Here is a 21801-nt window from a genome sequence, read left to right as displayed (position 1 = left end):
CAAGAATTTTCTTTCATTGAAATCATGAAAGTAATGTAGTTTATTTTATCTCCTTTTGTTCCATTTTGCCTGAAACAAAGAGCCTTCCTTCTCTTAAGGTCTTCAATCTAATAGCCTTGGAGAGCAGGATGGCCCTTCTCGGAGTGGGTCTTTCATACTCCTCAGCTCTGGTGAGCGAGACACCTGGAGGAACAAGGGATGCACTTAGAATCTCTGAGCACTGATTTCTGCGAACAATCCCAAGTCAGAGCATGTAGCCTTGGTAATAGCAGTTTCAAACTGCCTTTTTTTTTATTACTGAAAAAATACATTTCCATACCAAGAATATGCCATTACTTATGCTGATTTAGTCATTCACTAGGAAAAATGTTATTTTTATTTCGGAACAGACTGAAATGAACAGCAGGAGGCTGTGCAGTGAATGTTGACATAGAAATAGAAAGACCTGAGGAAGGGGAAGAGGGAAGGATGGAGGGAGGCTGAGCCCCGGGTTCCAGCAGCACAGCTGGAGGGTCCCTCTCTCATCAGCTCTCCTGCATGCCTTTGTGAGTCAAGCTGCTTGTGGATTTGAATAATACGGATGTGTTATCTCTAAACCAGCTTTTCTAACAAACTTCTGCTTTTTTTGTGCAACAAATGTTTACATACCACTGGGAATAAGCCAGATCTTGACTTGAAACTACGCTACTATCATGCATTTGGTATCTCTTGTTTGTCAGGGACTAGGAACACGTGGTGAGTGACACGGTATTCCCGCCCTTATTAACATAAGACACTGCCATGGACTGAGTGACTGTAAGAAATTAGGTAGATATGTGTCAAATGCTACAGAGGGCAAGGCATTAAGGAATGAGAGTCGATGAACTATTCTCTTGAAATAGCAGGAAAATGTCTAAGAGGTATTTTGGATATGGAATGAGATGGGGAGTATATTCCTGGATACTGTATTCCTCATGCTGTAATTAAAGGGTTGTAAGTTGGGGTTTTTTGTGTGTTTTTTTTTTTTTGGTTTGTTTGGTGATTTTGGGTACCTTCTCCATCTCATAAATGACAATGAATTAACATATATTTAGTTTAGCAAGACAGTTTGTAACTTAGAAGTGGAAGTCGTTTGGGATTCTTATTTCTACAGATATAATTAGTTTCATGGGCTCATTTAAAAGTATATCCACATATTTAAGGAAATCATATGGTTGACTTTGTATCTTTTGGACTGTGATATATCTGTATTTTATATCACTGTTCATCAGTGTGAGCTCATCTTTTAGTATTTCTCTCAGTACCATCACTGATCCAGTCAGAGGCGCTGAATTAGGCCAGAAACACATATTTGCTCTTTAACAAAAGCACCAAATTCTATGTTTAAGGATATGACATTTCAAAATGGCCTTGTATCCACCGTAAGAAAAAAATATTTTTTGGTATTCCCACTCACCTCACAAAATAATCCATTTGCTGGTAAATTGGTTAATCCAATTGTGTGTTAGTCATGGTAAAGATGAGGTAGCATTCTTTTTTACTCTGTGCTATTCTCATTTCCCATTCGTTTTCTAAAAAGTAGGCCTATTTTGAAACAAAACAAACCCTACAACTGAGCTTATCTAAAGCAAGAAAAGCAAATTTACAGAAATTGAGGCAACACACCTCTGGTAGGATTTCCAGAACTGGAGACTGTGAAGCAGGAGGGACTGAATGGAAAGTAAGCTGTGTGGTTCTCCCTACCCTACAGAGTGTGGTGATGGTGGTCTTCAGTGAAGACAAAAACCGGGATGAGCAGCTGAAATACTGGAAGTACTGGCACTCCCGGCAGCACACTGCAAAGCAGAGGGTCCTCGACATTGGTAAGTTGACCTTGACCTTGGCCTTCTTGCATGGACTTTGGTAAACCTCCATGTTGCCTTGATGCAAAGAAGAGCCCAGAAATCACAGCTGAGACCTACATCACTCCCGTGATGTGCCCGGTACTAGTCTGTGCAACTTTCCAATATTTCACTACATTTAGTACAAATTAGGTTGAGAAGTCAAGATCCGGCTAAGCTGAGGGCAAAACACTTTGTGTCCCCCAGAAGTCAACGGTGTCTTATATAGAAACAGATTTAGATTTGCCATGGCCATGCCAGTTTCTGAAACATACTTCCATGCCCTCTTGTGATTAAGCCTAATAACTGGCCGACAGGCCAGAGGAACTCTTATTCCCTCCTATAACATGAGTAACCTGGGCTCATTTGGTTCTAAGGTACTCACGAAGGTCACGGACTAGATAGAGCATTCTAGTTCTCTAATTTTCCATCTTGTGTTCCTTCCATCCAAACCCACGTCTAGGGCAGAGTACTAGGTGATCAGACTAACGCAGGGTTCGAGAGAGCGTTCTTGGCAATAGAGAAGGAATGATCTGCCCAGTGCATTTCCTGGAGTCTGTATATTCCTAAACATTATGCTTGTTCTTTAGAGATTCGGAGCCCCCTGGGTGGGACTCAGAGTCCAGTCAAGAGAACAGAGCCCATACCAAGTGGTTCCATGGAGAGGTTGGGAGGGCGGAAGGCCCCCTGAGGCCATGAGAGAGGAGCCACCGCAGGAACTGGCTGCTATTTGCTGGAGGGCCAGAGGATCAAAGAGAGAGGGGGGTGGGAGTTGTGAGAGCCGCCAGGCAGGGACAGGATCGGCCGGAGCCAAAGCTGGGACCGTGGAGGGAGCAGCTGTCTTAGAGCAGTGAGAACCGCAGAGAATCTGCCAGAGACACCCCTCAGTGTAGAGCCAGGAGGAGACGGGATGCCCTGCCCCTCAGCCTCCCCTGGCGCTTTCCATTGGCCCCATTGGCCTGAAGAGGAGGGCACACCCCCCTGGCACATGCACTTTGCAGGAATCAACGTCTAGACACAGAGCAAGGCAGGGGGTGTCAGGGATTGATATTAAAGTGTCTAGAAATAAGACCACAGTAATTATATATGTTTCTAAGTAATTTTAACAGTTCATCTACATCCTGCTTCCATCAGAAATCATTTCTCATTTATAGGCTTTATTTTCACGTTTCCCAGACCTAGAGGCACAGGCCCAGTGAGGACAGGCCAAGTCCAGTGAGGAAGGTTTCTGCTGTGTTGGACACCAGGGTCAATAATGAACCACTAGAAGGATGTTTACTTTGCTTTCTTTCACAACAAAGGATTTTTTCAGACCTTTTATCTCACACTTGCTGGGACCCTTTCACCAACGGTAGAGGAACTAAGATAGGGTTGGAGACTCACTGTAGAACATATGGAAACTAATTTGCTGGTTTTTCTTGCAAAATGGCTACGCCACTCCTTATCTCTACCACAGATACACACACACACACACACACACACACACACATCTCCTTTCAACTAGTCAAACGAATTTATTTAATAAACAAGGAAACCAAGGCTTACTGACCCGCCATTCCTTTCCTCTGATAATTAGTGCAAGAATTAGTGCAAATGCTGGGATAAAAGCAATCTTCCTCACCCAGGTCACACCCTGAACCCCCAAGATCGACCAGCTGGGAAGAAGGGTTTGGGAATACTTGCTGTAACCTGCTTTGGAGGCAGTCTGCCCAGAGCAGAGGAACAATTTTATTTTATTTGAAAAGTTAGCCTTATAATTATTGCCCAAGAAAGGAGCAATTAAGTGGAAATGTGGCCTAGGTCCAAATAAGGCAAATAATAAACACGTTTTACTGGCATACCTGTGGGTTCAACTTTGATGTTGTTACAGGGTTTACTTTTCTTAGCCCAGAATGATCTCTCAGGTCTCATAGGATTTCAGATCTTATCTCTCTTTTTTATCACCTCCTGGCTGCTTTTTCTTCCTCACGTAACCTTTTGCACACGTGTGTGTGCACACAAACACATACACATTTATCATTGAGATTTGTGACTTTGACTCAGTAGCTTCATGGCTTCCTGGGCTATTTGCTGGCTCTGAGATTAAGGCATTGAATCAGGCTCTTAGGTTCAAATGAAAAATCAGTTTTCTGACCACAGTCTCAACCCCTCACCTCAGCCTGACCGGATGAGGAAAGATGGAAGAATTTCCTCTACTTCATTCTTGTACCAGATCAAACAACTTGTTGCTCTGTCAGTGGGCGGTTAACACCATTTCCAATAGAAAGGGTGGGGGTGGGGTTGCTGTGGCGACTCCACCCACGTGCTGTGAGCCCTCCCCGTGGTAACTGCAGGGCGGGGTTGAGAATGTCTGTGAGGCTGCACCTGGGCTCAGCCAGGGGGTCACCAGTGCCTGCTGAGGGGAAGGGAGGCCCAAGAGTGCGTTTGTGCTATACCTTTGTCACTTCGGGTGGAGAACCTTCTAGTGGCCTGCAAGAGAAGAGAACAAGTCCAGAAGTGTTTACTGTATTATTTTTCTTTAGCTTTATGAACTGGAGATTACAGTCGGGGCTCCCAGGCTGCAGTTCCCAAGCCTCTCCCAGCCACTGTGGTCAGCAAGTCCAGCTGAAGCCTGTAGGTAGTGACTTTGAAGCTGGCATCAGAGACTGAGATGAGGCCCTTTTTGCTAAAATGAGCATTCGTAACCTGGGTCCTTGAGGTCTGTGGGTGGGCTTTGGGGAACCTCCAGTCCTCCAATTATGTGCAGTACCACTCTGTGTGTGGATGTGCAGGTCCTTTCACCTTCTTGCCAGGGTTGCCTGGGACAGCCAGCCCTCCCTCCCTCACTCCGTCTCCCTGCTTCCCTTCCAAGCAGCGCCCAGTGGAGCTCTCACCTCTGTGTCTTTCCTTCTTCAACATCCCCTCAGAACAAATGTGCTCAATTGACTCTTGCAACGCCATGGACTGTAGCCCACCAGGCTCCTCTGTCCATGGGATTTCCCAGGCAAGCATACTGGAGTGGGTTGCCATTTCCTTCTCCAGGGAACTCAGCACTCACGCTCGAGGATCATCCTGTCACCTCTGGGCCCTGATATAATCATGCTTGGAGAACATTCTCCATCTTTCCTTACATAAATCTGTCTCCTTTGGACTAACTGTTGGTTGTTCTTTGTGGCCCCGCCTCATCTCCCACGTACTCCTGATCCTCTGAGTAGCCCATGTGTGCTGGCTGCCTGATGGGAGAGGACCCTCGGTGTCCCTGTTGGAGTCCCCATCTGTGGAAAGACCATCCACGGAAAGTGGAGGGTCAGGGAAGAGAGCTGCTCCTCAGATCATGAGGCACCTCAGCTGCCAGCTTCCTGTGTGCTGAGTGGAGTTCCTGGTGAGGCCCCTCCTGCCTCACATCAGTCACATCCCTCTCTGGGTGGATACTCACATGTTGCCTGACTTGTTCCCTCGCTTCTTGGAGGCCTTTGCTTGTCGCCACCGTATCGGAGAGACCTCCCCTCTCACCTCACCCAAACATCAGGCCCTTGTCGCTGTCAAGCTCCCTTAACTCTGCTCTGCTGCAGAGCCCTGTCACCATCAAGCATGTCATGAATACATGTTTCTGTTTCTTCTTGCATCCCCCCTCATGCCACACTAAGCCCCATAAGAGCAGGCACTTGTCTGTTTTCTTTTCTGCTCCAGGCCCAATGCCTCTCACAGAGCCTGAGTCACCGTGAGCATTTGATAAATATTTCCTGAAGGAATGAATGAATGTATGAATGAATGAATGAACACACGTAAGGATGAAACTCTTATTGCAGTGATAGGAAGCTGGCTTTCAAAGGAGTGAACTGTGTCTTAGTAACAGCTCCCATGCGTCTGTTGCCTTTTGTGTACCAGGCTCTTTCTATACATCAGACATAAGCATTTTGTCCTTCATCCTGAAAACAACTTATTTTATCGCTGAAAAGCTGAGAGGGTGAGGTGCGAAGAATTTGACCCAGGATCGAACCCCTGGTAAGTGGTGAAGATTGAAATTCAGGATTGCTAGAGTGTGCAACTCTTGTTTTTTAAATTATTGTGTGTCTTCACTCCACTGCCTCTCATCTTTGTATCTTGACCTCTAGGTAGTTCTTGGAGAAGGCAATGGCACCCCACTCTAGTACTCTTGCCTGCAAAATCCCATGGATGGAGGAGCCTGGTAGGCTGCAGTCCATGGGGTTGCTAAGAGTCGGACACGACTGAGTGACTTCACTTTCACTTTTTACTTTCATGCATTGGAGAAGGAAATGGCAACCCACTCCAGTGATCTTGCCTGGAGAATCCCAGGGATGGCAGAGCCTGGTGGGCTGCGGTCTATGGGGTCACACAGAGTCGAACACGACTGAAGCGACTTAGCAGCAGCAGCAGCCGGTCGTCTTGACCCCCCACCAGCCCCTAATCACATGCAGAGAAACTGCAAGCTTTCATGAATTGACCTTGCATTGAGGTCCTGCCTCTCCCCTCTGCACCTTCCTTTCCAGACGCTGAGAACATTTTGCACTCTGGGTGGTAGGACTTGGCTGCTGTTAGTTCTGACATTTCTAAAAGCCAGTTCAGATGTGTGGCTCTTGTACATTAGACCATAAACTATGTTGGTGGGGAAGGAAACATTAGCAATTAGCTCTTGCTGGATATAAGTAAAACAAACAAACCCTAGCCCAAGTGCACTCTGCTGCTCTGCAAAGCACATAAGTAGAGTTCTCCAAGTTTCACAAGTTCTTTCTTGTGAGCTCGTCGGATAACAACAGTTACTCCAGGTCGTCAATATGTTCATATTCTGCAGCCCAAAGAGTGTTCCTGCACTGATTGTACCAACTGTATGGAATCACCACTTCGATGGTATCTGTCCTTTGCTCGTCTCCGAGTGTGAAAGCCCCTTTCTCAAAGGACAGGGAGTCAGTGCTGATCCTGTCTTAGTTACCACCAGCTTGCACAAAGGCAGAGTGATTCCACATTCACTCAGCAAACCGACCCTTTGGTAGGAACTGGTGATTCAGAGATAAATAAATAAGGCAGAGCCCCATCCTCAAACTGCTCCAGACTGGAGGCAAGAAGATGACTGGCTGAGGTTATCACATGGTGAGAGGCAGATGGGAGGAACACTTGCAGGAGATGTTTCTAAGTCCCCTCTGAAAAGATAACAAGAACATGTGAGTTCAAAAAGGTGAGGGAAGGTGCTGTGAGCCAAGGAAACAGCCCATGCAGAGGTATGGGAATCAAGACAGTAAAACCAAAGTGAGATTGGCACGTGACTTTATAAAATCTGATAAAACTGTTGGCAAAGATGGGAGAGGTGGAAACTCTCATGCATGCTGTTGGGAGTATCATTGATTCAACTTACACAGTGGGTGGGGAGACGAGTAAACTGGGAGTAAACTGGGCTGAGAAAATGAGCGGGAAGGCTGTGGGAGTTGTGGAGAGGCTTGCTTTTTTAAGGGGAATTTTAGAGTGACCTGGTGGCTCAGACAGTGAAGAATCTGCCTGCAATGCAGGAGACCTGGGTTCGATGCCTGGGTCGGGAAGATCTGGTGGAGGAGGGAATGGCTACCCACTCCGGTATCCTTGCCTGGAGAATCCCATGGATGGAGGAGCCTGGTGGGCTGCAGTCCATGGGGTCATTGAGTCGGACATGACTGAGTGACTAACACTTTCATAGAGTGGCAGGGGTAGGAGGTATAGATGGGATTTGCTGGTCTCAAGCTGTAAGAGGAGCCCCATGTAAAGCTGTTTCCATGAGGTACAGGCTGAAGCTCTGGGTCTCCTGTGGAGGTTGAATGAGCCCAGCAGGGTGGTTTGGGGTCCAAAGCCCAGAAAGTTCCTGGTGTGAGAAGGCTCTTGACTCCGACCACACGTATCCTGGTGGTCAGCTCAGAGCTGCAGGCGGAATGCTGGGGAAATGCTCTCTCAGACCGTTGGGTGCGTCTTTGCAGAGGAGCATCACCACACCAGATACTGAGGGGGACTGAGCTCAGAGTTTCTCGTCTAGAGTTTCTCGTCTTCTGCCGCTTTGACACTAGCTTGGCTCCACAGAACCTTGCTTTGCAGTTTCGTTGGGGAGATTTTCGAAATGTGTGTGCTTATAATTTTTTTATATCGAGGTGTAACATGCATGTGTTGTTTTTCATGAATCCATGTTTTTCTCTTGTTGAACGGAGTGGGCTTTAGAGATGCAGGAATATGTAAGTGAGGGCCATAAAAGATGTCACTCATCCAGGGGTGTGTCCCATTCGCCCATCAGTCCTCCCAGAACTCTGACAAGGGGGAGACTGGGCAGAAATACAAGCAAATGGAATACTGTGATGAGGCGACATTTCTTTTTATTGAGTTGCAGGGTTTGATTTGGGAGACTTTGCTCAACCGCTAAGGATTTTTAGCAGGACAGGGGTATCTGTATTTCAGAGAGGTGGTTCTGGGCCAGAGTCCAGGTGGGATGAAGTGAGGGAGAGACTGGTTATAGCTGGGGAGAGGCCTGGAGGAGTGAGCTATAAAGGAGAGATGCAAAGTTAACTCAGGAATGAGAGATGAATTCTAGAACTGGTAGACTCTCAGAACTGACTGGCTATAGGGATAAAGGAGAAGAAAAAGGTCACAGAAAGAAAGTGCAGCTTTGCCAACGAGGTAGGGGTTGGGAGGGGCAGCAAGCATGGTGCCCCATGTGCCAGGGGGTGGGGGCTGGCTGATGCTGAGTCCAGCCAGGGGCACAATGACTTTTAGGCACCGTCTACACATCAAACAGGCTGGGAGTTCCCCGGGACTCATTTGCACAGTGGAGAGATCCAGTTTTGCCCCATGTAAGCCATTTAAAAAATATTTGAAAGGAACTACCAATCATAAAATGAACCAGAATGCATACCAAGTCTACTCAAAGCATGAATCATTACCCAACCACTTTCTTGGGAAGGAATGTTTTTCTGTTACAAGCAAGGAAGGAAAATTATAAGACATTCAACAACTAACATTGATTTATAGAATGAAAAATCAGAAGCTACAGCAGATACATTGAAACACATTCAAATATAGCTTCTCTCTTCCGAATAGAATTAAGAATTACTTGCTTGCTTTACAATGCAGCTTTTTCAAGATAATGAGCATCACAGTTTTTGCGCTTTCCGAAAGGGTGGTATGTATGGTAATATAATGAGACTAATTCCCTAAGCACATCCGAATGAGCAAAATTACTTGATAGTCACATCCAACATAATCAGTATTGATATCATTTTGCAGTTAATTGTGAAACCAACCATTTGCTCTTCATTCAATCTGTCTTTGATTTTGGTTCCCAGAAAGTAATCTTTCCCTGTATTAGTTATGTGTTATATTGTTAATATTAATCCCATTGTTTTCCATGGTAACTGACAGGCAGTTATAGTCTGTCTTTGGTTATCAGCATATGATTATAGGATTTTCATCTGTCCCCTAATACAAATGTATTTCTTTATTTTAAAATTGTGCTATTGATAGCAATCTTATATTAAGATAAAGTTTTTCATGAATCCTTAAGTTCCGATGAAATCAGAACATTTTTTCAAGTTTAGTTCTAGATAGTTTTCTTTGAGGGTCAAAGAGAAGCCTTTCGGGAGATTCTTGAATACAGAATTTCATCGACCACTGTGACTTACTCAGCTTGGCTCATCTGTCCAGGGCTGGGAGCTCTCTTCTGTGTGGAGTTGTACTCCACTTTCAAATAGGAATTGCGAATAAAATGAAGTTACAGCTTTATTTTTTCCTTTGAGTTTTCTACAGGAGCCTGGTTTTGGATGTGCCTTACAAATGTGCTTTCTTGCAGTTTTTATAGTCAAATGCTGGCTTGGGTGAACTCAAAGCTGTGCAAAAAAGTGGGGTGGTGGTGGTGTAGAGATTGGTGGGCTGGGGGAGGCACCTGCTGGCTTTCAAGAGGTCAGGTAGCCAAGTAGTCAGCGTGGATCTGTGGCCCAAATGGGCCTAGATTCAGACATGAGTAAGATGTGGGGAAGGAAGTGACTCCTCTTTTAAGAAACATAGATGGATGGAAAGAGGAAGACCTAGCAATAGTTTGGAAGGAAATCTGCCAGGACCAGGGCCTGGATGTGTGGTCATCTAGTGAACTCTGGCCCTGTCCTGGCCCCTTCCCTGGGGGAAAGCCTGGGGGAACCCTGTAGCTTGCCTCTCTCTTCCCTGGGGTTGCCCACTCTGCCACTGAGTTTTGTTCATTGGTGAGCCCCACTCCCCCAGCACTGAACAAACCTGCTCTCTCCCTGCAGTTGGGAAAGTGTGGGACTTCCCTCCTTTAAAAATAACTCAAGGAAATGGAATTTTGATTTTTGATATTTCCTAGACTCTTTCCACACTTCTGAATAGATATGAAAAGTAAATTTGACTCAAACCCCCTTGAGAGCCCTCAACTTAAAAAATAAATAAATAATAACCCACCCCAGGGCTGGTTGGTGAGAGTCCGGGCAGTGAGTGAGTCAGAGCTGAGATAGTGGAGCGGCCTTGACCCTGCCTCCTGCATGGGTGGGGGGCGGGGAGGCGGGGAGGCGGTGTGGCCCCGGCCCTCCCCGCCTGCTGTTCGATCGTGTGCTCTGGCTGTTGCTACAGTTACAGGCAGTGTGAGGCACCCTCTGATTTACAGAGAAGCGCTGTAGCCACAGCTATTGGACAACTGTTTTCATCATCAACTTTGGTTAGAAATCATGGCCGTGATAAAAATGATAGGCTGTTAGTGCTCTATATTTAAAAGATGATACACTGCAAATATTCTTTAATCTTAGTTCAGGCAGAACATACTCATTTTCAATAAAAATTGAACCACTGTGAGTTTTTATTTATTGCGTGCATGTCTCCGTATGAGTTTTAGGAGCTACTTGTGTTGGGGACAGCACCTCTGGGGAGAATCATTTCCTCCTTGGCGTGTGTGCCTAGGGTGATGGAGGGCTCCCCCAGCCTTCCCCCGGGACAGGGCCAGAGTTCACCAACTGTCCATATAGCCAGGCAGATTTCCTTCCAAACTATTGCTTTTCCTTTTTCCTTCCTTTTTCCTTATAATCCATGTTTCTTAAAAGAGGCGTCACTTCTGACCTCACATCTTACTCATGTCTGAATCCAGGATAATCTGCCTTTTATTAAAATTTCTATTTTTTTTAAATTGGAGTATAGTTGCTTTACAATATTGTGTTCTGCTCTACAACAAAGCGAATCAGCTGTATGTATACACACATGCCCTCTTTTTTGCGTTTCCTTCACATTTAGGCACCAGAGGGCACTGAGGGGGCTCCCTGTCCTGTGCGTCCTCGTTAGTTATCCATTTTACACGCGTGGAGTACGTATGTCAGGTCCTGTCTGTCACTCCATCCTATGGCCTCTCTTCCTTCCTTGGTATCCTAATGTTTGTTCTCTGCATCTGCCTCTGCATCTGTACCATTTTTCTAGGTTCCATATATGAAAGTGAAAGTCGCTCCGTGGTGTCCGACTCTTTGCGACCCCATGGATTATACACTCCTTGGAATTCTCCAGGCCAGAATACTGGAGTGGGTAGCCTTTCCCTTCTCCAGGGGAGCTTCCCAACCCAGGGATCGAAACCAGGTGTCCCACATTGCAGGCAGATTCTTTACCAGATGAGCCACGAGGGAAGCCCAAAATATGTGTTATATATTTATTTTTCTCTCTCTGACTCCACTCTGTGACAGTCACTAAGTCCATCCAGACCTCTGCAAAGGGCAGAATTCCATCCCTTTTAATGGCTGAGTAATATTCCATTGTATATGTGTCCGTATACATATATGTATGTATATGTGTGTGTGTATACATATATGTGTGTATATATATATATGCCACATCTTCTTTATCCACTCCTCCATTGATGGACATTTAAGTTGCCTTCCATGCCTATTGTAAATAGCACTGCAATGAACTTTGGGGTGTGTGTATCTTTTTTAATAGTCACATTTCTTAGTGCCATATCTGTAGGTCTGTTTCACCCCTAGTTTTCCTAGTTACTTCCACCCTCCCCTTCATTTCTCCTCTAGGGCTCTCCTTGCCTAGAATGGCCCTTCCTCCCTCCTTTACCTGGCAGTCATCTCACTCCTAACACCTTGTTCCACGACCCACTTAGGTGAGACCTTCCTAATCTTTCAGACATCAGCTGCTCCCTCCACAGATTTTAGTTTGTACTTAGACCGTAACATTGCTGGGTTTCACTTGGTTTATCAGTTTACATTCTGTCCATTCCACTAGATGCCAAGCTTCTCAAGGGGAGAGAAAATTTTCTTCTGTAACTTTGTATGACCAGCACCTGGTATGGTGCCTGGCACAGAAAAGATGCTCAACTAGTGCTGACTAGTTGATGAACAAACTTCCATGGATAGTTCTGTGTATGTAGGTAACACCATGGTAAGGGAATATGTGCCTTGTTAACAGGGAAATCAGGGTGGGGTTGGGCTCTGTCCTCTTCTATGATGAAAGAATCAATTTTGGTGGTATTTTTCTGGATGCCAGCTAAATGTGCATGTGGTACTTTAATTTCTTCTATTTTAAAAATTGTTGCATTATACTATAGACTTTTTGATGAACCATGGTTAGCAACCCCAAGACTTAATTGCTAACATAGAAATATAATACCTACATTAATAAACCAAGGGCAAAGTTCTTTTCAACTTGGGGGCTTCATTAATAAACCAAGGGGAAATTTCTCCTTTTTAACTTCACTGGAAATTGTTATTTCCCTGAAACAAACAGAAATTTGTTTTAAAGCAAGCTTTACCAAGAAAAGATTTGGAAATTAAAAATTGTAGTTAATCTAGTCTTTAATTTGGGTTAATTTTTCTTCACTGCTCCTGGGAAGTGTGTTTGCCTGGTTGTAGGCATTATTGTTTAAAAAACCTTTTCTGGAGAAGTACTTCCCCACTGCTGGCAATTTTAAAACCCTGAGTGGTTAGACAGAAGGAATGTTACAGAGAGGTTTAAAGTTAAAGGAATGTTACAGAATGGGTGCTTGAAGGGCATCCACTGAATGGATGCTCTGAGAACCTGTTTCAGTGAACGGCTGAAACTTTCTCATAAAGAGATCATGGCTTACATGATGAGCTTTCAAAATGAACACACACACACACATAACTAAAACCACTCAATAGACCTATCATATTTAATACTGTAAAATACCTTAATTTCCTGTCTTCCACCATTTTCTTTTTCACATTTACTGGATGCCACATTGCTTTCTCCTGCTTGGTGGGACCTTTCCTGTATCTTTAGCTATATTTGACCATGCCTTCATCTCAAACATGTAATCTATGCTCTCTATTTGATTTTGTGTCTTTAAAAAATATTTATTTATTTGGCCGCGTTGGGTCTTAGTTGAAGCACCCAGGATCTTCGTTGCAGCACGCAGACCTCTCAAGTTGCAACCTGTGGGCTTAGTTGTCTCTGGAATGTGGGATCTTAGTTCCCCGACCAGGGCTCAAACCCATGTCCCTTGCCCGGGAAGGCGGATTCTTAACCGCTGGACCACCAGGGAAGTCCCTGATTTCATGTTTTTTGCTTGGGGCCTAATTATTTTCTTTCTTTAGTGATGCATTTAGTGAAATCTCAGCCTAACAGTCTCACATTTTTTAGTGTTACTTGGTTGACTTAAGAATTAGGGGAAAAAAACAACAACCCTGGCAAGACAGTCTGATAGTGTCACGAGATTCATCTAATTGCTGAACAGAACTACAGAGCTGGTCTTTTCAGCTGCGCTCCAGCAGGGACTGGAAACCTCTCTCTCACCCTGCCTTTCAGCGGGAACAAATGTATGTCTTCTTTGTCTTTGCACTACCCGCGAGTGTGGAGTTAGGCAAATGTAAAGTTTTTCTTCCCTGTTTACAAAATCTAAAACTTGCCAAGAGAAGGCTTTTTCTGTACAACAGAAAAAAACAGAAAGTTTTTTATGCTGTGAGGCCAGCCCTGTGTTATCTTCGTTTCATAGATCAAGGAGCCAGCTTTTCTAAGGTGGCTGTTGATTTCCTCTGGATGCACACCTACAGTCCTCAGATGCTGTGATTCAGCATCTCCAAGGAGAATGGTAACAGCAGGAACTGCCTCCCTCCTATGAAGGACACATTTATCTTCTTGAAGAAGTATATGGGAGAGAATTGGAATTTCCATTTTGAAATAATATGTAAATCCTCTAATAATTGTTGAAAAATAAGTAAACAGGAATAACAACGTGAGTAATTCTAATAGCAGTTAATGTAAAAATCCCTCATATAACAAACACCCCCCACCTCCATCGTCTACATAACAAACTTACCTTCCTTTATCTGTAGACCAGTTTGGTGAGTGACTGGGCAGCCAGGGGCTAATGGGAAGGTTGAAAGTGGAGGATCTTGAACTATTGAAAGAATTGGGTTTGTAATTTCCGGTTGATCAAAGGGTAATCCACGTGAAGGTTTACAGTTCTTGTAGTGTGTCTGTGTCCTGCACCCCCAGTTACCAAAAAGTCATTTCTTTTGTTTGAATCTATTCAACTCAAAAGGGCAGTTATAAGTGTTGGAAAATCATTTCTGACATTGAAGGCTAGTAGATACTAGAATGAGACTTTGAGAGAGACTGGAATGTCTTAGGACGGAATAGCAATTCTAAAGACTGTTGCTAATAATAAAGTACCATCGTTTGAGAAAGAATTCCATTGTCTTTCATAAATTAGGCTTGTTTAACTGGGAAGGGTCACAGTTTCCGGAAATGTCAATGTAGTGGGGAAAGCTTGGGGACTTGTGCTAGAGGAAGGGAGCCTTGTGTGTAGGTCTGACCTAGTTTTGGCTGAATAACCACACTGGGCAATAACTTCTAACCCTAGATGTCTATAAATCTTGTCCTCTGCCTCCCCCGTAGAGTGTTAGTGTATTAAGTAACAAAATAAAGAATGGAAAATTGAAATAAAACATGAATAGTTCCTGCAGTATACACAAATAAATTATTTACTGAAGCACTACCCCTGTCTTCATTCATTCAGTGAACTGTCAGGATGTGTTAGGCACTTTTGTGTTTTCACAGATTTAAAAGTCATATAGTTTAAAAAGACATAATAGGTAGATTGAATTTAAATCTCACTAAATAGCAGACTAATGAGAAGAGTTTAATTTTAAGCCCATCCAAGTTGATTTAAATTCAGAGCTAGAAGTCATGTTGTATGTGTCTGTGGGCTATGGGAAAGTGAAAGTATTACTCACTCAACTGTGTCTGACTCTTTGTAAACCCTTGGACTATAACCTGCCAGGCTCCTCTACGTGGGATTTCTCAGGCAAGAATACTGGAGTGGGTTGTCATTCCCTTCTCTAGGACATATGTGTATGTGTGTCTACAAAGAGAATATGACCTACTTTCAATCTGAAATCAAGTTTATGGGTCAGGACCAGCATTCTTTTTCACTGTTTTCCCATTATGGTTTGCTGGGCTTCCCTGGTGGCTCAGATGGTAAAGAATCTGCCTGCAATGCAGGAGACCTAGGTTTGGTCCTTGGGTTGGGAAGATTCCCTGGAGAAGGGAATGGCTACCCAGGATATTGAATATGGTTCCCTGTGCTGTACAGTAGACCTTGTTGTTTATCTGTTTTATATATACTAGTTTGCATCTGCTAATCCCAAACTTCCAACCCATCCCTTCCCCAACCCCCTCCGCCTTGGGAATCATAAGTTTGTTCTCTATATCTGTGAGTCCATTTTTGTTTTGTAGATAAGTTCATTTGTGTCATATTTCAGATACATATAAGTAATATCACATAGTATTTGTCTTTCTCTTTCTGACTTACCTCGATTAGTATGATCATCTCTAAGTCCATACATGTAACTGTAAATGGCATTATTTCATTCTTTTTTATGACTGAGTAATACTCCATTGTATGTATAAACATCACATTTTCTTTACCCCTTCATCCACTGATGGATAGTTAGGTGATTTCCATGTTCTGGCTGTTGTAAATAGTGCTACACTGAACATAGGGGTATATGTATCATTTTGAATTATAGTTTTGCCTGGATATATGCCTAGAAGTGAGATTGGTGGATCATATGTCCCTTTTCACCACATCCTCTCCAGTATTTGTTATTTGTAGACTTTTTAATGATGGGTATTCTGACTGGTGTGATACCTCCTTGTAGTTTTGATTTGCATTTCTTGAATAATTAGTGATACTGAGCATCTTTTCATGTGTCTGTCGGCAATCTGTATGTCTTCTCTGGAGAAACAGATATTTAGGTCTTCAGGACCAGCATTCTTAAGCAACAAAATCAAACAGAATAAAAATATTCGGTTGGCCAAAAAGTTCGTTCGGGTTTTTCCGTACCATCGTACGTTCAGGTTTTTCTGGATGATGTAAACCTGAGCGAACTTTTTCGCCAACTCAGTACTAGCATATCTGGAATGCAGTAACGGGTTACAGTGTCAATGCTTTTCTTATTCTAAGTTTATGGTAAGTGCACTTGAAAGCTATCTCACAGGGCTGTATAATTCTTTCTCTAGAAACAGAAGGGTGAGTCAAACAAATAGAATGTTAGATTTCTCCTAATGGGAAAGCTCCAAGAAAGAGTTCATCTTAAATGATATATGGAGAGTAAATATCATAACAATAGTGATAACTCCAGCTTTAATAGTGCCAAAGAGTCACTCTACACCAGTCACAATTCTGTGAGTCACAAATTTTGTTTTCATAATGTCAGCCTCTTTTGTTCTGGATTATGTATGGAAAGGTGCTCATTGTAAAGGCTGTATATCACAGAACTTCCTAAGTTTCAATCCCAGCTTGTCCCTTTCAGAACTAAGTGACTACCAGGGAGGGGAGGTACTCGACGCGTTTGCCCATTATACCAAGTAGGAATAATTTTAAAAAGCTACTAATCAGAATTATCTGAGATTGTGTTCATGAAGTATGTGTATTTAGCACACACTCAACTCTCAAAAACTGGTGGCTGTTCTTAACTGTTTGCTCAGGGCCCAGGACCCAGTGATGGAAATTCATTTAGTGCCTCTAAAAATCAGCTCAAGTGTCAACACCTGTAAGGAAACCCAGGTCACCTCTGACTTGGTAAAAATATATAAAGGAAATCATGAACTCAGAGTTCTTGTGAGTCATTCAGATTTTAAGAAGCTGATTCTTTAGTTTTGAAAACAGAAAAAAAAAAAAATCTCAGAACCTACTTCGACTAGGGTTTATTTATTTTTCATATTTCAAGTCAGGAAGAATACTCTTAGAATGACCCTTGATTGTTTCCGGAATTTGAACTGATCCCATTTGTCATTGCAGACAGAGGGACACAGATGTTTGAGGACAAAAGGGATGGGGGACAGTGGGGACCAGCGTTGTTTCTGTCACCGACTACAGGACCAGTGAGGTCTGTTCTGTTAGACATTGTCTGTCTTTAATGGCTGAGGAAATACAAGTGCAGTAATTCACTGGCGGTCTCAGGCTTTGGTGAGAGGAGGATAAATTTAATTCAGGTCTAGGTGTCTCCCCTGCCAGTGTTTTTTCTTTCTGTGCTTTGAACACCACTGTATAAATGGACTCCTTGTAGCATCCTGACCCCAAATGCATAAAATGCATAAACTACCACAGGTTCTTGGCTTTTCAAAAGAAGCATCTTCTTGGGCTGTGGTGTATTGCACACTGAGTTGGTACTAGTGCCTTGAGCCATTTTCAGCATTCTGGCTTCATTATTACACTAGTCCAGGCAGAATCCACACCTTTCAAAAGAGAAGCAATTTTTGCATTAATTATACCACTTCTTTTAATCTCCAACAATATATACAAAAATAATTAAAAGGAGTAGTTATAATTTACCAAGCAAGTGAACTTAATTAAGGTAAAGGAATTACTAGTTCCTTTGACAGCATTCCAGAATCACATTTACACATACAATCAGTTTGAAGAAAACAAAAGTCTGAATTTAAAGACCTTTTGGGATGTCCCTGGTGGTCCAGTGGTTAAGACTTCTTGCTCCCAAAGCAGGGGACCCACGTTCAATCCCTCGTCAGGGAACTAGAGCCCACGTTCCACAACTATGAGTTTGCCTGCCATAGCTGAAGGATCCTGCTGCTACGACTGAAGACCCAGAGCAATCAAATGAATAAGTGAAAAAACAAATATTTTTTAAAATGAAAAAATAAAGACCTTTTAACAGACAAATATTTATACGCAAAAAAATAAAAAGGGAAACAAACGAATTCACTGTCCTGCTTTCCATTGCAGTTAAAATAGAGTTGGATCCTATAATATCAGCACAGAATATAACTTGCCAAAAACATATGGAAAGTATTGCATATCCATGTTTGTCTAGCAGTTCTTTGCTGATAACACTGTGAAGTTTGTCATCTCCCCCCTGGTGGCTCAGATGGTAAAGAATCCACCTGCAATGTGGGATACCTGGGTTCAACCCCTGGGTTGGGAAGATCCCCTGGAGCAGGGCATGGCAACCCACTCCAGTATTCTTGCTGGAGAATCCCTGTGGACAGAGGAGCCTGGTGGGCTACAGTCCCTGCAGTCACAAAGAGTCGGACACAACTGAACGACTAAGCACACACACCTCCATTGCTTTCTTTCTATCCTCCCAGTGTCTGCAGGGTATGGAGATGTATTCTTTGCTTCCTCTTCACTGCAACACCCCTAACTTTGCCCTGGTTTGCCCAGGTGTTTGCAATGGTCCAAAAATGTCCAGACTCTCCACCTCATCAAGCTTCCATTCCTCCAGCACTTCTCTACCAGCTAGTTTTCCACATAGGCTATGCTATGATTTTTCTCTGTAAGATGTTAATGTCTGGTGGCCATTTATTGTTTACTTTGCAAGATAAACTTACAAGATAAATATAGGTAGTGGTTAAAAGCATGGCCTTTGGCATTAAACAGACCTAGATTCAAATCACAGGTTGTTCTGTCACCAGCCATGTTGCTTTTCACAAGCAGCTTAACTTCTCTTTAGAAGGGGATGCTGATACCTGCCTCCTGGAGCCGTGGTGAGGATTAGAGGAGGTTGTGTCAGTAGAAGGTTTGGCATTTGGTAAGAGCTCATTTTACGGCAGGTATTAGTGTCCCTAGAGCACTTGCATTTTCATGTCAGGAGATGACAGTGTCTGTTCCCAAAGAGAGTCCTAGGATGGAATTCCAGCCCAGAGAATAAGTAGAGGTCTTGGAGCAGGTGGTCCTCAAGTCTTACCATGTAGGTAGCTGCCTGGTCCACCTGTATGTGGTGTTGACATCTACCTAAGAGGGGAGACTTGAGGATGAAGACAGTCTGTCTCATGGACATCATGGATAATTGATGTGGGGCATCACTGTAGACGTAGTGCTTTCTAAGTCTATATGTGAAATAAATCAAACGCACAAAAAGGGTTCAGTCATTTCAATTTGCCATAGATCCATGCTACCCAGTCTGGTCTCCAGACCAGCAGCATCAGCCCTGCCTGGGACCTTCTTAAAAAGGCAGATTCTTTGCCACATCCCAGACCTACTGAATGAAAATCCCTGGGAGTTGGCTCGGTCATCTCCATTTTACCAAAGTTCTCCTGGTGATTCTGATGCACCCCGGCACTTGAGAGTCACTACAATGGAACATCTGCACAAGGCTATAAACCATGAGAATCCAGAAACCATCAGTCTGCGTCTTTGGAGGCTATCCTAACAGGCCCTGGAGAGTCTTCATGGCTGTGCGTTCCCATACGCTTCACTTTGACATTTCAAGGACACACCCAGCCTGAGAATAGACCCTGGAAAGTTTGACTCTATCACTAGACATGACATTAACAGTGAAATCAACCTCACTCTTATTTCATTAGATTCTCATTTCTTCTTTCCATGGTTTTGTTCTTTTTGATGCTTTGAGCTGGTTGTGTACTTTGGGGTTATCCCTTTGTGTGTAGATCACTGAGATTAATAAGAAGTACCTTCTTAACTCAGATGCCATTGACACATATTTTCTTTTTGTTTTTTAGAAACCTGTTTTAGCCACTTGTAGTTTTGTTCCATCATGCCAGTTTCAGGAAGTGTCTAAACCATATTTCTATTTATATCTCCATGCTTATCAAGTAGATGTTTATATTCTATAGATATTTACAAACTAGAGTACAAAATATGTAGCTTGTGTGTTGCCTCATCATTTTTTTTTTAGGAAAGAAAGTCCATTCAAAATGTAATACAAAATGTTTTACTGAGCTTCAGTTTATGGTGCTTTACAGATGCTTTTAAAAAAATTGGATGTTTGTGGCAACCCTGCGTGGAACAAGCCTGTTGGCATCATTTTTCCAATAGCATCTGCCTGTGTCACATTTTGGTAATTTTCTCCATATTTCAAACTTCTTCACTATTGTTGTGTTTGATATGGTGGTCTGTGATCAGTGATATTTGACGCTGCTATTGTAATTGTTTTGGGACATCACAAACCACATCCATATATGATGGCAAGCTTAACTGATAAATTTATGTGTTATAATTTCTCCACCAACAAGCCGTTCCCCCATCTCTCTCCCTCTCCTCAGGCCCCCCTCTGCCTGGAGACACAATATTGAAATTAGGCCAATTGATAACCCCAACAATGGTCTCTAAGTGTTCAAGTGAAAGGATAAGTCTTACCTCTCTCACTTTCTTTTTTCAAAATTCTCTTTATTTTTTAAATTATGAAAGTATGATAATACATTTACAGAAAATACAGAACAAAATTACATGTAGTTCCACTATATATTACAATTATTTTTAAGTAGTAAATTAAAATTTTAGTTGGAGTTTCAATATCAAACTCTCAAAAATTAATGGAATGAATATACAGAAAAGTAGAAGGATATAGTAGACCTGAAAACCACCATGAACCAAGTCAATATAGTTAGACTTACACAATTTTCACACAACAGTGGGATATACATTCTATCCAAGTTTTCATAAACTGTAAACTAGGAGACCCTGGAACATATCCAGGGACATAAAACAGGGTACAAAATTTTCATGGTTTAAAGGTATTGAAAGCATACAGAGTCTGTTCTCTTATCACTGTGTTAGAATTATCAAAAGACAACTATGTTAGATATTTGAAAATAACCCACACATTTTCAAGTGCAATATGACATTTACCAAGAGAATCACATCTCTCACTTTAAATCAACAGCTAGAAATCGTTAAGCCTAGTGAGGAAGGCATGTCAAAAGCCAAGAGAGGCCAAAAGCTAGGTCTCTTGCTCCAAGCAGGTAGCCAGGTTGTGAATGCAAAGGAAAAGCTCTTGACGGAAATTAAAAGTGCTAATCCAGTGGCCACACAAATGATAAGAAAACAAAACAGCCTGTTGCCGACATGGAGAGAGTTTTAGGGCTCTGGGTAGAAAATCAAACCAGCCACAACATTTCTGTAAGCCAGAACCCGATCCAGAGCAAAGCCCTGACTCTCTTCCTTTCTATGACAGCCGAGAAAGGTGAGAAAGCTAGGGAGTAAGAGTTTGAAGCTAGCAGAAGTCAGTGTATGAGGTTTAAGAAAAAGTGTCATCTCATTTACTTATAAAAGTGCAAGGTGAAGCAGCCAGTGCTGACGTAGAAGCTGCAGCAAGTTACGCATAAGATCTTACTAAGATAATTCATGAAGGTGGCTACGCTAAGTGAAAGTGGCTCAGTGGTGTCCGACTCTTTGCAACCCCATGGACTTTATAGTCCATGGAATTCTCCAGGCCAGAATACTGGATTGGATAGCCTTTCCCTTCTCCAGGGGATCATCCCAACCCAGGGATCGAACCCAGGTCTCCCGCATTGCAGGTGGATTCTTTATCAGCTGAGCCACAAGGGAAGCCCAAGAATAGTGGAGTGGGTAGCCTATCCCTTCTCCAGTGAATCTTCCCGACCTAGGAATCGAACCAGGGTCTCCTGCATTGCAGGCGGCTTCTTTGCCAACTGAGCTATTAGGGAAGCCCCCAATTATCAATGTAGATCAGAAGAAAATGCCATCTAGGACCTGCATAGC

General features: G+C 43.2%; 1 protein-coding gene across 4 annotated transcripts in view; it reads left to right on the top strand.

The window, feature by feature from the left end:
* The window catches only part of GRHL2 (grainyhead like transcription factor 2), a 166445-nt gene that overhangs the window by 77137 nt on the left and 67507 nt on the right, over positions 1-21801 (top strand). For all 4 annotated transcript variants that reach the window (XM_043879827.1, XM_043879826.1, XM_043879825.1 and 1 more), the window contains exon 7: positions 1730-1841. In XM_043879827.1, the coding sequence (XP_043735762.1) occupies positions 1730-1841 (112 nt within the window). The remainder of the gene's footprint in view (positions 1-1729; positions 1842-21801) is intronic.

The sequence above is a fragment of the Cervus elaphus genome, chromosome 21 (genome assembly GCF_910594005.1).
Source record: "Cervus elaphus chromosome 21, mCerEla1.1, whole genome shotgun sequence".
Classification (NCBI taxonomy): domain Eukaryota; kingdom Metazoa; phylum Chordata; class Mammalia; order Artiodactyla; family Cervidae; genus Cervus; species Cervus elaphus.
This window is presented reverse-complemented; position numbering and strand designations above follow the sequence as displayed.